This window comes from Orbicella faveolata, unplaced genomic scaffold (genome assembly GCF_042242905.1).
Source record: "Orbicella faveolata isolate gen_17 unplaced genomic scaffold, um_ofav_v1 contig_34, whole genome shotgun sequence".
Classification (NCBI taxonomy): Eukaryota; Metazoa; Cnidaria; class Anthozoa; order Scleractinia; family Merulinidae; genus Orbicella; species Orbicella faveolata.
This window is the reverse complement of record NW_028301563.1, coordinates 13,024,333-13,038,039: the sequence shown is the minus strand read 5'-3', so window position 1 is coordinate 13,038,039 and position 13,707 is coordinate 13,024,333. Positions and strand designations below refer to the sequence as shown.

Genomic DNA, 13,707 nt, shown 5'->3' with positions numbered 1-13,707 from the left:
CGTTGTTGCTGCGATTCGTGCAGCAGCAGTCCGGATAATATTTTCAAAAGCCGCTTTCTCTTGTTTTCATGTCTTTTTTACTTTATGAGTGTAGATATTGTTTAATTGAGTGGTGGCCATTTCACCAAGAGTCCCGATCGTTTTGCGATCTAAGAACTCCCACTCGTTTGCTTGCTTACATAAAATATCCTGCAAATATCCAGTTAATAGACTGGAAAGCCCCAGGATCGACTCTCCACCTCTTCATGTCTAAGGCTACTTTTATTATCTGCTTTACAGCTCTGAGATGTCCTTAAGATGTTTTTTTGGGGGCTTCGAACAGTATTCTCTTCTCCCATAATCACTCTAAATTTTCAGAGCGGAATGAGAGTAATACAACCAGTGACGTCACTAGATTGTTTTGGCCGCGCCAAGATGGCCGCCAATTTTGGGCTTAACCAGCCAACTTTGAACGGCTGAAAAAGCAGTTTTCGCTTACCGTATGCGAAAAAAAAGCCTGCAGTGTTTCCAAGTAAGGTTGAAACTTTATTACTAAGCAAATATCTCACATACGAAAATTTCGTTTCAAAAAATTAAAAGCACAACTATCGAGGTTACCTCTGCTGCACCCTGCCCCCCCCCCCCCCTGTTCCATATCCAGTACCCATTTATACATCTGGGTGAAGAGAGGCACTATGAGAGTATGAACACAATGTAATGATCGACTATAGGGGTCCATTGCACCAACCATTGGGTCATCGTGCTTCCTCCTCCATAGGGTCAGAGTTGAGTTTACCCTAACATGACAGTTACGAGTCTAATAGCCTTCTACAGGGGCAATTTGAGTGTGTTGAAACCTTTTTAACATTGCGTAACCGATAGCAACTTAAGGCAACTTTAGGCGACTTAGGGCGACTTAAGGTGACTTAGGGCGACTTAAGGCGACTTAAGGCGACTTTAGGCGACTTAAGGTCCCAGAGGAGGCCTATACAAAGTCATACACAGCCCTAGTCATACAAAGTCATACACGGCCCTAGTCATAGAAAGTCATACACAGCCCTAGTCATACAAAGTCATACACAGCCTCTACAACTATCTATACACGATATCCATACAGAGTCATAGATAGCCCCGCATATTTCCCCCCGCACGAGGCCATGCTATTAAATCTTTGCTGATGTAGTCGTTCTAGATACAACTTTGCGTAAAGAAGGCGTCACGCTAGACTCAACTTGACTCAAAAAGATTAAAGAGGTAGTTAAACTTAGTGAGGCCTTATGCGTCCCATGGCGCCATGAGGACAGATGATGATGAAACTTAGTAAGAGGTGAACGTTTTAGTCCTTCTGGTGTAAATTGGAGATTTTGCCTCTGAAAAACTGCAATATTTCCGCCCAAGAGCGTAAATGAGTTCATAAGTTAACTGTAAAATATTAAATCTTTAAACCCGCATTACACAAAAACGAAGTATTTAATAGATCGCGTTCAAATGTCTCGAGTCAGTTAATTGTGCAATGATCTTTCAATATTCAGAGTAATACTTTTGCAGTTCGATCAGAAGCTGAAGGGCTTATCCTAATAATTCAAATATTATTTAAACAGAGATTCCTCTACAAAGCCTTTCATAACCACACAAAGCCACAAACAGCCCCATATAGCCATCCGTCAGCACACACACTACAAGCTGTTACCTAGTACTACACAGTCACATACATGGTCCTATATTACTACTCTAACCACAAAACTTTTATTTACCTCCAGATGCACCATCGTCTAGGTCATTAGAAGCCGTATATAAAACGTAACGAAGTGTCCAAGTGGGTTACGCTCTCCTACCGCTATACCTGTGTCTCAAACATAGCGTTCGCTATGGTTGAAATCTGCTGTCGAAGGACAACTCATACTTCATTTCCGGTGATCACAGTATTGCTATTCCTCCCGGAGACAGAATGCTAGTCCATCATAGCTTACTCCCTCCCCCAACTGCATTTTGTCAGATAATCTTAACAATTTACCGGGGACCATTTATACACCTGAGCGGAGAGAGGCCTTGTGAGAGTGAAGAGTCTAGCCTGCGTCGCAGACAGTCTGAACCGCCGGTATAGTCCGTCTGCGCAACGGCTCCCAAAAGCTTGTTCTGATATCCCGCAGTTTGTGTATCCATTTTTGATTGGCTAGTTTCTTACGCACTTTCTGATTGGATAATTCTTGCGAAAGCGATCACGTTACTGTCACGTAATGCTAAAAATAATTGTGTGCGGGTTTCCCAAGAACATTTGTACATCATTAAAGGTCAGATCTTCTTCGAGTTGGAAATAAGATGTCTGCAATAACAGAAGAAGATTGGCAAAAAGCGTTCAAATCCGTGAGAGAGCAGTTTGAAATCGAGAATCTTCTACCTGAACAGGAAAACTCGCTTCGCGAATTTCTTGGAGGTCAAAATATTTTTGTAAATTTGCCGACGGGCTACGGTAAATCTTTGATTTTCCAGTGCCTTCCGATCGCTGCCGATGCTCTGTTCGAAAAGCCTCGTGGTTCCAGTGTTCACGTTGTAACATCGCCATTGCGATCGCTTATGGAAGACCATATTCTCTGGCGAAGCCGGACAGAGATAAATATGAAAACCGTGATAAGAAGCAGCATAACTTGCAACAGTTAATCACACAGCCGGGCCCGGCGTAATAATACAAAATGCAAGTAACCAACATGTTAGCGGAATATTTCAAACTTTGTCTCTCCAGAGCTAACATTTAGAGAGCTTAAAACATATCCTGCAGTACAAATGAGCCAAAAAAGACTAGCACGAAGCAAAAAACAGGTGTCAAACTCTTACAAATTACACGCGGATAACAGCGGAAACCACACAGACCTATGACCTCTAACGGCTCTACTCTTGCAACGTCCTCCTAAAAACACAGGATTATTGCTTAGCAAAATATTCAAAGATCCCCCTATCGTATCATACAAAAGGGGCAGATCCTTAGAGATATACTAGTTCGAGGAAAATTTTCAAAGCGGCTATTTATTAATACACGTGGATAGGAGTTTTGTAGGCCTGTCACTCTATTGTTAGCATTGCGTGATATATTTCGCAAGAATATGACCAATCACAAGGCGCGTAAGAAACTAGCCAATCAGAAACGGATACACAGATCCGTGTATTCGTGCGGGATATCAGAATAAGCTTTTTGGGAGCCGTTTCACAGACGGACTATATCGGGGATCTCATGACATGTCCGGCTTCAATGCGGGCTAGAAGAGTCTTGCTCAGGAAAAACATAATGACCCCGGCCAGGCCTCGCACCAGGACCGCTCTATCCGAGTCCAGCGCACTAGAGCTTCTCATCACCTTTCCATACTCCGCCCGTTATTACTATAATACCACTGGACGTTCCATTAATATTTGTTTCTCTCTGCAATCTTGAAGTGTCCATAACCTACTTTTTACCTTGTAACTTGAATCTACGCTATAAATCAAGTTAATTCACTAAGCTCCTGGAGCTGAAAGCTTCGGGTACAAAATCAAAGTTTACGTACTTCTAACTTTAGTAGCTTTAAGTATCACGGTAACACACGATGTGCCCGGAAGATAACAGTCATCCGCGAATATTCCTGTTAATTCTTAGCGAATTCGAATTCTAAAAACGTTTCAGAGAATTAAAAAAAAATGTTTAAAAGGCGACACCTTTCCCACAATTTTGGTTTATAAAAATCATATCAATTTATTCGTGGGTGAAGGTCCTGCGCGACCTTGACGATCGTTAAATGAATTGATCAGTCTTTCAATCAATTTACTTGGACACGTTCCTATTCAAGTTTCACTTGTACTACAGGGTTTATTGGAGACCCCTACAAAATTAAACAGGCTGAGTTTTAGGACATATTTACAGGTTAACTTTTTGAAGATATAAAATACCATACTGTTTCAAACTTTCTTTTCAAAATCTAATTATATACTTGATTCTGTTTCTCATTTGGAATAATATAATTGCCTTTTACATTATCACATGTAGGTCTTTTATGAAAATGTTCGACCTTTTCCGAAACACAGAGTGTAAACTTAAATTCTTAGCGACAGCTACACTATACAATAAATTCTCAAACTAAAAAGTGTTAATACTTTGCGTGAAAAATATATCATCAAAGCACCCGTCTTTTGGAATGTTTTGCAAAGACTTCGTGTAGCACTGGAAGCAAAAATGGACTATTTGTCAAATTAAAAAATTGGGAAACGTAAAACTTTAAGCTACTTCTGAATGATAACATCTCAGCATTCTAAGAGGTTATAAAGTGGAATCCCGTTACTATCACTACAACTAAATCATAATAGTGTGGTCGTATTCAAGGGATTCTTTAAGAAAATAACAAGAAACTGACTGACTAGGCGTTTTCGTCTGGTCAAAAGAAGTGCCCGTAATAATGAGTTGATCGCACTGACTGAGTGCTCTTGAGGCGGGCTTGAACTGACATTGATGTTAGAAGTTACGTTTTTAAACTTATTTCCCAGTTGTATAATACCTGTGCTACACAATGTGCATGTTAAGATAACATAAAGTTCTTCCGGCAAACGCATTCTTTCCTTCAGTTTTAAAAAGTTGCAACAGTTCATTGTTTCCTCAGGAGTTTCTTGAGTCATGTATCGCCACAGTGAAGCGGTCTAGCCTTGTTAACCTGTGAGAGAGAACAGTGTATGTAACAAATAAACAACTGGTAGAAAATATGAGTAACAAGAAAGATTTGCCACTGACGAGTGTACATATTTTGTATAAAGAAGATTTCATTTGAGACGAATAACTTGTTAACAGTCCAAAACAAACCAAAACTTCTTAGCAATAATAAAGAAAAAGTTACTAGCCATCAGCAGCACTACTGTTCACATAGGATTGGCACCAAATCTTTGATGCAGGGATTCGCTTGTAGAGCGAGTGTTATCCCTAGATCGTTAAACTTTGCTTCTAGTTCAAGAGAAACTATGAAAAATGCGGATAACAGGGGCCATTTGATCAAAGGGCAGATAGCGCTATCCACCGGTTAAATCACTATCCAGTGGATAACTGTTATTTATGTTTGTATTTTCAAATGAGAATTAAAGTAATCGTGTCCGTATATACAGAAATTACATTAGACTTGTTTTCATATCTCTGATAAACTTTCCGAAACATTGGCTCCGAAAACTAAGCACCTCACATCTTTCACACAAATCTCTTTCCCACGACAAGATTTCTCCCGCGTATGAAATTTATACATTGCTTATAACAGTGGTACCAACCATTTCAAGAAACCCTCTACTTTTGGCGACTGCGAAATGTCTTCTGTGGAATGAATTGGTACGGTATGTTCTGCACGCGATTGATTTAACTTGTCATCTAGAGAACTTGTTTTTTAGTGTTTCGAATATTTTCGTTCAAAGGCCTTTAACGTCAATGTATTTTTTACATTAATCTTGAAAAAACCTTTTCATAAAATGTACAACACCTTTCGAGAAAAAAGGCCAAGAAAAACCTAGCCTTTACTTTCCAAACGGCATGTGTTGAAATAACTCTGAACAATTCCATTATATTGGACCCAAAGAGCAAACTACGCGACGAATGAAAGTCTTACCATCTATCAATCGCAACATTTTTTGAACAAGAGCTTCACACTGCTTCTCCCAGCTGAAAGTATCTTCGTAACTTGTTCGCAGTCTTTGAATCTCTTGCAGCCGCTCTGCTCGGTCTTTCAGACGGACGGCTTTGATTGCTTTGGCCCACTCTTTAGGCTCGGCTGACTCCACCACAAATGGCTTGCCTAATGGTAACGAACGTAGTGCATCTCCAAAACCCTAGTTTCCACTCACAAGAATGGGTAGACCAGCAGACAAGGCTTCCAGCGCAGTCAGTCCAAAACCCTCCGTCCTGGACGGCATGATGGCAAGGTCAGCTTCGCAAAACAACTCCTTCAATCTTTCCTTATTTTGCTCAAATTTCCTCACGACCAGTTGATCTCTTGAGATTCCACATTGTAGCAAGTTCTCTGCGACGTCCTCCTCTTTTCCATCTGGTGCCCCCACAAATATCAGACGGTACGAGCTGTCTTTCAGATCAACTACTGCTTTAGCAGCAATGTCATATCCTTTGAGACTGAAGTCTTCTGGATCACCGCGGCCAAAGGTCAGTACTCTAAACTTCTGGCTCCCGAAAGTGGCTTGCTTTATGACTGAAAATTCACTGAAAATACCTGGAGTCAGCTGAATGACATCTTGGTGTTTTTTGCACGATCGCAGGTAAGCAGTGTAGGCGTCCTTCAACTTAGGTCCAACAGCTACAACAAGATTTGCTAACTTGCACAAATCTACTTCTGTTCTGTGCTTCTCTTCACCTTTGGAAATGGCCTTGGAATAGTTCTTGTGCATTCCGAGTTCTTCAGGTGCAGTATGCACTACCTGGACCCACTTACAACTGTGCGATTTTTTAATGACCTGGACTTGTTTACCAAGCTTTGCTCCATGACCCAGAACAACGTCAATGGCAAGGTCTCCTGGTGGGACAATCAAACATTCAAGAGAGTCGTAGCCCACGAGTCTCTCTGCTTCTCTAATGGCAATGTTGTGGCTCTTAGCGTCTATCCTTTCTTCTTCAGAGCAGGCTGACGGTGGGACTAATAGAGTGACTTCTACTTCCATGTGTTCTGCCAGCTGGAAGGCAAGCTTTCTGTTTACGGTTGACAAGCCTCCTTTTTTCGAACGCCACTTACTGCCTAAGAGAGTTACTTTCAAAACTCTCTCGGACGTCCCTGGATTATCTTGTGCTGGCTCGCTCTGAGATGTGCCGGCTACAGAGGAAAGACATAAATCCTGCAAGAAAATGAAACCGTCTAAATAAAAATGCATCGCAGCCAATTGTCTCGGTATATATTGTAAGCGGACAAGAAATGCACTTATCTTGCAGTGTAAGAATAAATCCCCTTTTCAACTTAGTTTATTTGGCTGCGTATCACGAAAACGAAAGTGATTACAAGGGAGAAGTTAACTGTGGGAATTCCTCTGACGGCTTTATTCCGAGCTTGCCAGATGTCAGACCAAGACAGGAAGATCCCATTACTGTTGATTGCGGCCTTAACAGATCTTCAGCTGTTTGAATAACAGCCACATTTCTTCCTTTCGAATGCTGCCCTAATGGCAAGTAATGGTGACGACTATTTAACAATTATTCCATGAGCGCGCGTTGGATATGAGATGGTAAATAGCCAACGAGGCCCGTAGGGCCGAGTTGGCTATAACCAATCTCATATCCAACAAGCGCGAATGGAATAATTGTTTTATTAAATTCGGTGCTTTTGTATTCTTGGAAATATAGCTTAATTTTATTGGATTTTAATTTTACAAAATGACCGGAAGTCGGTGTGACAAAAACAACAATAAGTGGGAAATCACATGACATGCGCGTCGTTTGTAAAATCAGTTGAATGAAAAATTTGAAAGCGAAGCAAGCGAATTTGCTGAATGAAATTACAATCACGTAGAATTCAAGGAAAGTCTATCAAATGAAGGAGATATAACCCTGGTCAGAAAGTTTGAAAAGCGTTCAAGTTCGAGTCATGGAGAAGAGCCGAATAATTGTGCACTTGCACATTGCCGTTGTAATAATGCCGCGGAAAACTTTGATCGCAATGTGACACAGACGTTGTGCCAAAATTATTCTCGACAAGACCCCTTTCAGGATTCCCTTGCTTTGAAAGCCTTGGCATTTCGAGCTGTATGTGTGGAGCTCATTGTTGGCCAGATTTAGAGTCAAGGACAGAAACTATCTTAGCGTCACATTCATCTTCAGAATCTCCGAGGCCACCCTGGTGATTTTTCGTGGCTGGTAAAGAACCGGGCTTCGGTTCAGCTCAAAACACTCAACTCCTTGAGGTGTTTTTCGCAAGGACAGAATTGTTGGCGCTAGCTGTCGTTGATTCTCTTGTCGTCGTCGGCCAAAAAAGAGACTGAGATGAAACTAGATCGTCCTCTGTAGCTGTGCGGGATTTTTGCACTCGGCCGATCCGAGCTTGCTTAGTCGAAGAGTTTCCTCATCTGCTCATTGGAAACTGGTTTCTTATAGACTACGCCGGCAATTATGCCTGTTTTCCTGCGGCCTTTTACAAATGCATATGCTCTAATAATTTATTTGCCAGGTCAGAGATAAAGGAAAACGGTTTGTTGTGGGGCGGCGTGCAAAGGAAATGATCAACCGGCGGCTCTAATGGATTTAATCAATGAACTTTTGCAATACGTGTCATCTTTCTTCCTCGCAGACGAGTAAAAACACTTCAACTGAACATTCAGTTCTTCTTTTGACTTTTCTTATATCGGTTTCGAAAATTTGGTCCCACCAGGACTAGCAAGCCATTCTGTTAAGGTAAACATTGTTTTTGTCACATAATCTTCATGAATGCGTAAAATCTCGCCGGTGATATTTTAATTTTGCAACTTTAAGGGAAACTTAACGTACACGTACCGTTAAATAACCTTATATCGAACTTTGTGGCTTTTTTGTTGTTACTGGGACGGCATTGTCCATAATTTCCTGTATTTCCTGTGTAGATAGCTCACCGAATGTGCTTTTTTTCATCCATTTTTTTTGTCGACGAAACTTCGCTTCACGCGAAAAAGCTTATGCCGAGCGACGTTTGCCGCTTTCATTTCCATATAAGGTCAAACACAGGTATAATGGCTGGTAACCGAGATCCAGTGAACCAATCAGAAAGCTAGAATTGCATTATCCGAGGCTGAGAATTTAATAATAAACAATTATTCCACGAGCGCGCGCTGGATATGAGATGTTAGATAGCCAACGAGGTGCGTAGCGCCAAACTGGCTATAATCGTCCCATATCCAACAAGAATGAGTGGAATAATTGTTTTATTAAAAACGCCACGAAAATATAGAAAGCTAAACTAAATTCAAAGTAAAAACGCCAAAAAAATCACGCGCACGCTTACCGTATTTGTAGAGCATGGTATAATGACTCATAACCCACGATGACTAAGCCAATAAAAACTCTCCAATTGCATTATCCAACGATCCAATTTTTAATAATACCTGATATAGGTAGATAATACATTTTGCGTTTGTTTTGTATCGCCCATGCCGAACTACGATGTCAACCACTGGTGTTATTACTTGTGAAACACATTACTTTTTATTCATAAATCATACCTGGCTTGTTCTTTGTGAGTACCATTTTTCCAGACCAGGAACTGTGAGTACTTTGCCACTCGAGCTTTTCATGCAGATCAAGTGTTCTCCTTGTTTTATTTCAAGGAGGTGCAAACAATCTTCGTGTGTGCACAAGGTTTGGCTGTGGTTTACACACTGCTGGCTTCCCTGCAGACAGTAGGGGCATGCAACACAGAACTCGTACCGCAGATTACCAAGGTACTGGAACTGCTTCAACAAATCTTGCAAAGTGTCTTCCACAAACAATCGCACACTTCTTGCTGTTTTTGGCGATGTAGAAACTGAAACTGCTTCATCTCGAGTTCTCTGCCTGAGAGAAATCTTGATGGACTTCTTTTTGCAAATCATAATCATATCATGTATTATTTGCCGACCAACAACAAACCAAGCTCCATCTCGGTACAGGTTTGGGGGTTGTACGGATCCAATCTTGGAACACCAAGATATCGATCTTGAAACAAACTGAGAGAAGAATCCATGCGGAACAAAACCATCCACAAAGTGAAGATACAACGGGCAAGGATCGGTGGGCGATGGCTCCAGCTTAGCAAGGTCTTCAGGTGGCGACTTAAGCTGAGCGGGTACAAAGTACCTCACATTACTTGGCGAAGCTGAGAACTTTGCGATCAAACCAAATCGCTCCATCATGTGTAAGATGTCTTCCTTGACAACCCCTTCCTGAATGAATTTGGAAAAGACACGATCGACAAGTTCCATGCTGAGGACACCGCTTGTCTCTACCTCCAGCCAGTACTTAGATTGTACGGGATCCTAACAACAGACAAAACACACTTACGCTGCACAATTCCTTTTTGATGAAGCAAAGGAAGCTTTGTGAAAACGAAGCTCAACATGTCAAGAACATGTACAAGAGAGAAACTGAGTGCTCAACGGCATTTGAACCCATTACCTCCCATATATCAGCTGAGTGCTATAACCACTGAGCTATGGCAAAACTCATGGTTAGCGAGGCCATAATTATACTACAATTCTAAGGGATTATTTTTACAACTCTGCTGGACCTTGCGTTCTTTAATTTGTCTCATGTATGTTCACTAGCATCGGTAAAAGACCAAGAGAAAAAAAAAAAAAACGAAATCGCCTCTCGTTAAAAGTTATGTCACTGAGGTATGATGTATCTTAAGACTTCAGCCCGCATTTTACAGGTCCGTCTTTTATAATCTTCCTTTAGTTAATCTTGCTAAATTTAACTACCCCGGCAGCTTTTTGCTTTTACCACGTCTAAGCTATTACTTTGAGATTTACTTTCTTTGAACGTAGTTTTAATCCATGGTAAAAAGCTACTTTATTAAGTCACACCGCTAATGCCCTTGCCTTCACCCAGAGGGACAGACCTCATTTAAAAGCTGTCCTCAATAAAAATATACGTAAGTCCATATGACCAAGAGTTTGTTTGGGGAATACGCTAGACGTTTCGAATAGAAGATAGGCTTTGTAAGTGCAAAGCATAACGTCTTCGTACCGCTTTGTTGAAGGGTGGTATGGTTATCAGCATCTTGAATAGCTCAATTAACCATTGCGCCTTCAGTATGACTGTGCTGCGGTGCTTTACAATCATTCCAAGGTCATGATAAAAGTGCAACATGGCGTAGAACTGGTCTTCATCCTCGATAAAGCACACTTCTTTGGCATACGTTTGAAGTTGTTTCACATTCCCTTGATAGACATTTTCAGCTACCAAAGCTTCAACGACCTTTTCGAAGTTGAACCACCTAAAAAACAATCAAACAAAATAACTAATGTTAGTATATCTCTCAATTAGTACGCGCGCTGTGATTGGTCGATTTAGCGGGCCGTACTCTCCTGTATCAAAGGGATAATGGATAGTTCCCATGGGAAAATTTTAGTAGAAAAGATCTTGAGAAATGCTATATGTTATCAAGGTGACATATAAATGGAAAATTCCCATTGAAAGATTTTTACGGATACTTTCCCTGTAAAATTCGAAAGAAAGTACATGAAGAATCCGCATGTAATACTTCATGGAAGTTTTATGTTTAACCAAATGTGAGACATGGCTCGTCAAAAATCCTAGTTTCTCGATAAGAACGCGCATTTCTTTTTTATGCAAATTCTTTGGAGGGTATTTCCTTGCTTCTCTCCACTTATGTAGCATAAATTAATAATATCCTCGATATTTCAATGAATGCAGTTGCACTTAAGCATGTAGGGTCCAAACCTCTTTCCAAGGATAGTTGTAAATAAGCCCGTCTAGCATTTTTTTGAGGTATAGTACTAGGTTAAGCTCTAATGGCTAAATATATGGCTGTCCAAAATGATAAACAAAAACCTTTGCTAATAAACTCAAGGCTAAAAAATGCAGGAAAAACTAAATGTCGGGTCTACGTACAAGGCCAAGTTTGAAATGAACGCCACAGCGTCTAATCGAGAAAATACGGTCAGTACAAAGTAATGAAAAGATTGAGGGAAAATAGAAACACTAATTGTGCTGATGTGATAAAAATGATAGCAGATTGACAGACAGACAAACCCTGAATATAATACACTACCCCCGCGTAGAACTACGAAGTGCACGAAAGGGCATAAATGAAATATATAAAAAGAAAGAGACATTGACAAGCAATTAAGTTGCAAAGAAACCCAGAAAGGTCTCACTGGGAAATCACAGAAATTAAATCCTTCTTATACGTCTCTTTTGCAACTGCTGTTATTGCAATGGTGTGAAGATCTCTTTCTCTTGTCTTATCCCTTTACTTCACTGGTATCTTCTCCCCCATGTATGGCTCCTGTCTCAAAACGTCCATGATTTTGGTTCGAAGAGCATGAATTCCATCACCACTAGCAACATCAGGGTCACTCTCCTGACCTGAAAATAACAAATGGTAACAAGACACTCAGCTGTATAGCACCCAAACAGATCCTAGGCGAATGGCAGTTGTTACAGAGAAGCTCTTATCACCTGTGTCTTTTCCATGCACGTTTGTGATTCGTACTTATTTCCGCCACAATTCGAGGGCATGGCTCAGGAAAGATACTGTTAAACGTTTAAAAACAATATACTCTAAATGGTCCTTACACCGAACACCCTACCATGAACCTTTTGAGGTATCTTAGGCAGAGGATGTAAACAATGTAAATCTTTCCAAGGCTATCCTTATCGCAATATATACTCCCGATGTATTAAAACTATTCCCTCAATACTAATCAACGTCAATTCTAAGAGAGACATGGCCAGTATTTGATAAAATCCTGCAGGTTTTACTAATTTGCTTTACTGATAGCAGTGGTCAAGCAAAAAAAAAAATCGTTTACCTGCAAACCATTTCATGACCTTGCGAAACCATGACTCATCGCCCAGAGTGTTGTCAATGCTGAAGAATGGCCGGATAACATGCTTCTCGTAGTCCTTACCATAAATTGCCTGCTGTATTTTTGATGTCATAGCCTTGATATCCTCGAATGGTTTATCAGCATGTGTGCCAACAATGAACACTGGAGGTCGGAGATAGGGCAGCATGTCGCCTGAGTTGCCAACCATTTCCTCTCCTGTTGGTCTGATACTGTGGATTGTTACCAGCCATGACAGCAAATTCTCCAGATTTGTGTCGTTATTTGGGTTTTCCAAAAATTTATCACGTGTTCCTTGTCGAACACAGGGCTGGGTTGGGGCGTCTAGTGCCTTGCTAAGGTTGTGCACCAGGACATACACTGCTCGTGATGACAGGAACACAGGATGAGAAGCGTAGTGCAGGTGCTGTCCGGCAAAATCCCACAAATCTACAGTAACTATGGTTTCTCTTTTGTCAGCAGCATTTTCAGCGTCACCATGCACACCTTCAAGCATATCCTTCAACCGCTGATACGCATGTTTTGTGACGTCATCTGGAGGCGAGGTTGCATCCATCATTAATGTTGAATTTTTACTTGAACTTACACTGCTGTCATCTGGAGGGTCTTCAACGGTAGTCTTTGTTACAGCTTGCACTCGCATTTCACTCTCTGGCAGGGAAATGGTCGAGTTCTTGAGATTGCCAACATTTTCAGGAACCTAAAATGGAGTTTTTAAAAGAGGAAGCATTTTCGTTTCATTAGGACCTGCTTATTCCAGTATCTATAATTACATCTGAGAAATATTGTAGGAGTACTGAGAAAGAACTGTCACATTTTTGCCCACAAGGACTCACCTTGCACAATAAATGAGTCAGCCTTATCTATCTAATCTGACTACAATTCGATCAAAGCCCAAATATTGTGTATACTACCTCCTTTTCTACGTATCGTAATCCTATGTTTAAAAAATGCCTAGTTTTATGCTCTTAGAAGATAGGCACACGAGTCTCATGCTGTGGCGCCATGCAACAGTTCAACCGTGCTATCTTGCCTGGGTGTGGAATCAAAGTAAGTGGCAAATAGGTCAAACAGGAAGTAGCTATCAGTCCTGTCTGGGACGTTACTCTTGGCCTGTCAGTGTTACTCAGTACTGTTATACACTGATCACTCCTTAAACTCGCACACGTAGCTACTAATAACCTCCAGCCACCAAAAGAG

The 13,707-nt window shown here is 41.0% G+C and overlaps 1 protein-coding gene across 1 annotated transcript in view; it reads right to left on the bottom strand.

Annotated features, from left to right (window-relative positions):
- Nucleotides 1–1,702: 1,702 nt before the first annotated feature.
- The window catches only part of LOC149104863 (uncharacterized), a 34,522-nt gene continuing 22,517 nt past the window's right edge, over nt 1,703–13,707 (bottom strand). Inside the window, exons 8-13 of the mRNA XM_089271434.1 lie at nt 12,472–13,207; nt 11,914–12,025; nt 10,661–10,910; nt 9,157–9,948; nt 5,580–6,810; nt 1,703–4,649 (exon numbers count right to left, since the gene is read on the bottom strand). Coding sequence (XP_089127560.1) covers nt 5,800–6,810; nt 9,157–9,948; nt 10,661–10,910; nt 11,914–12,025; nt 12,472–13,207 — 2,901 coding nt within the window. The 3' untranslated portion in view covers nt 1,703–4,649; nt 5,580–5,799. The remainder of the gene's footprint in view (nt 4,650–5,579; nt 6,811–9,156; nt 9,949–10,660; nt 10,911–11,913; nt 12,026–12,471; nt 13,208–13,707) is intronic.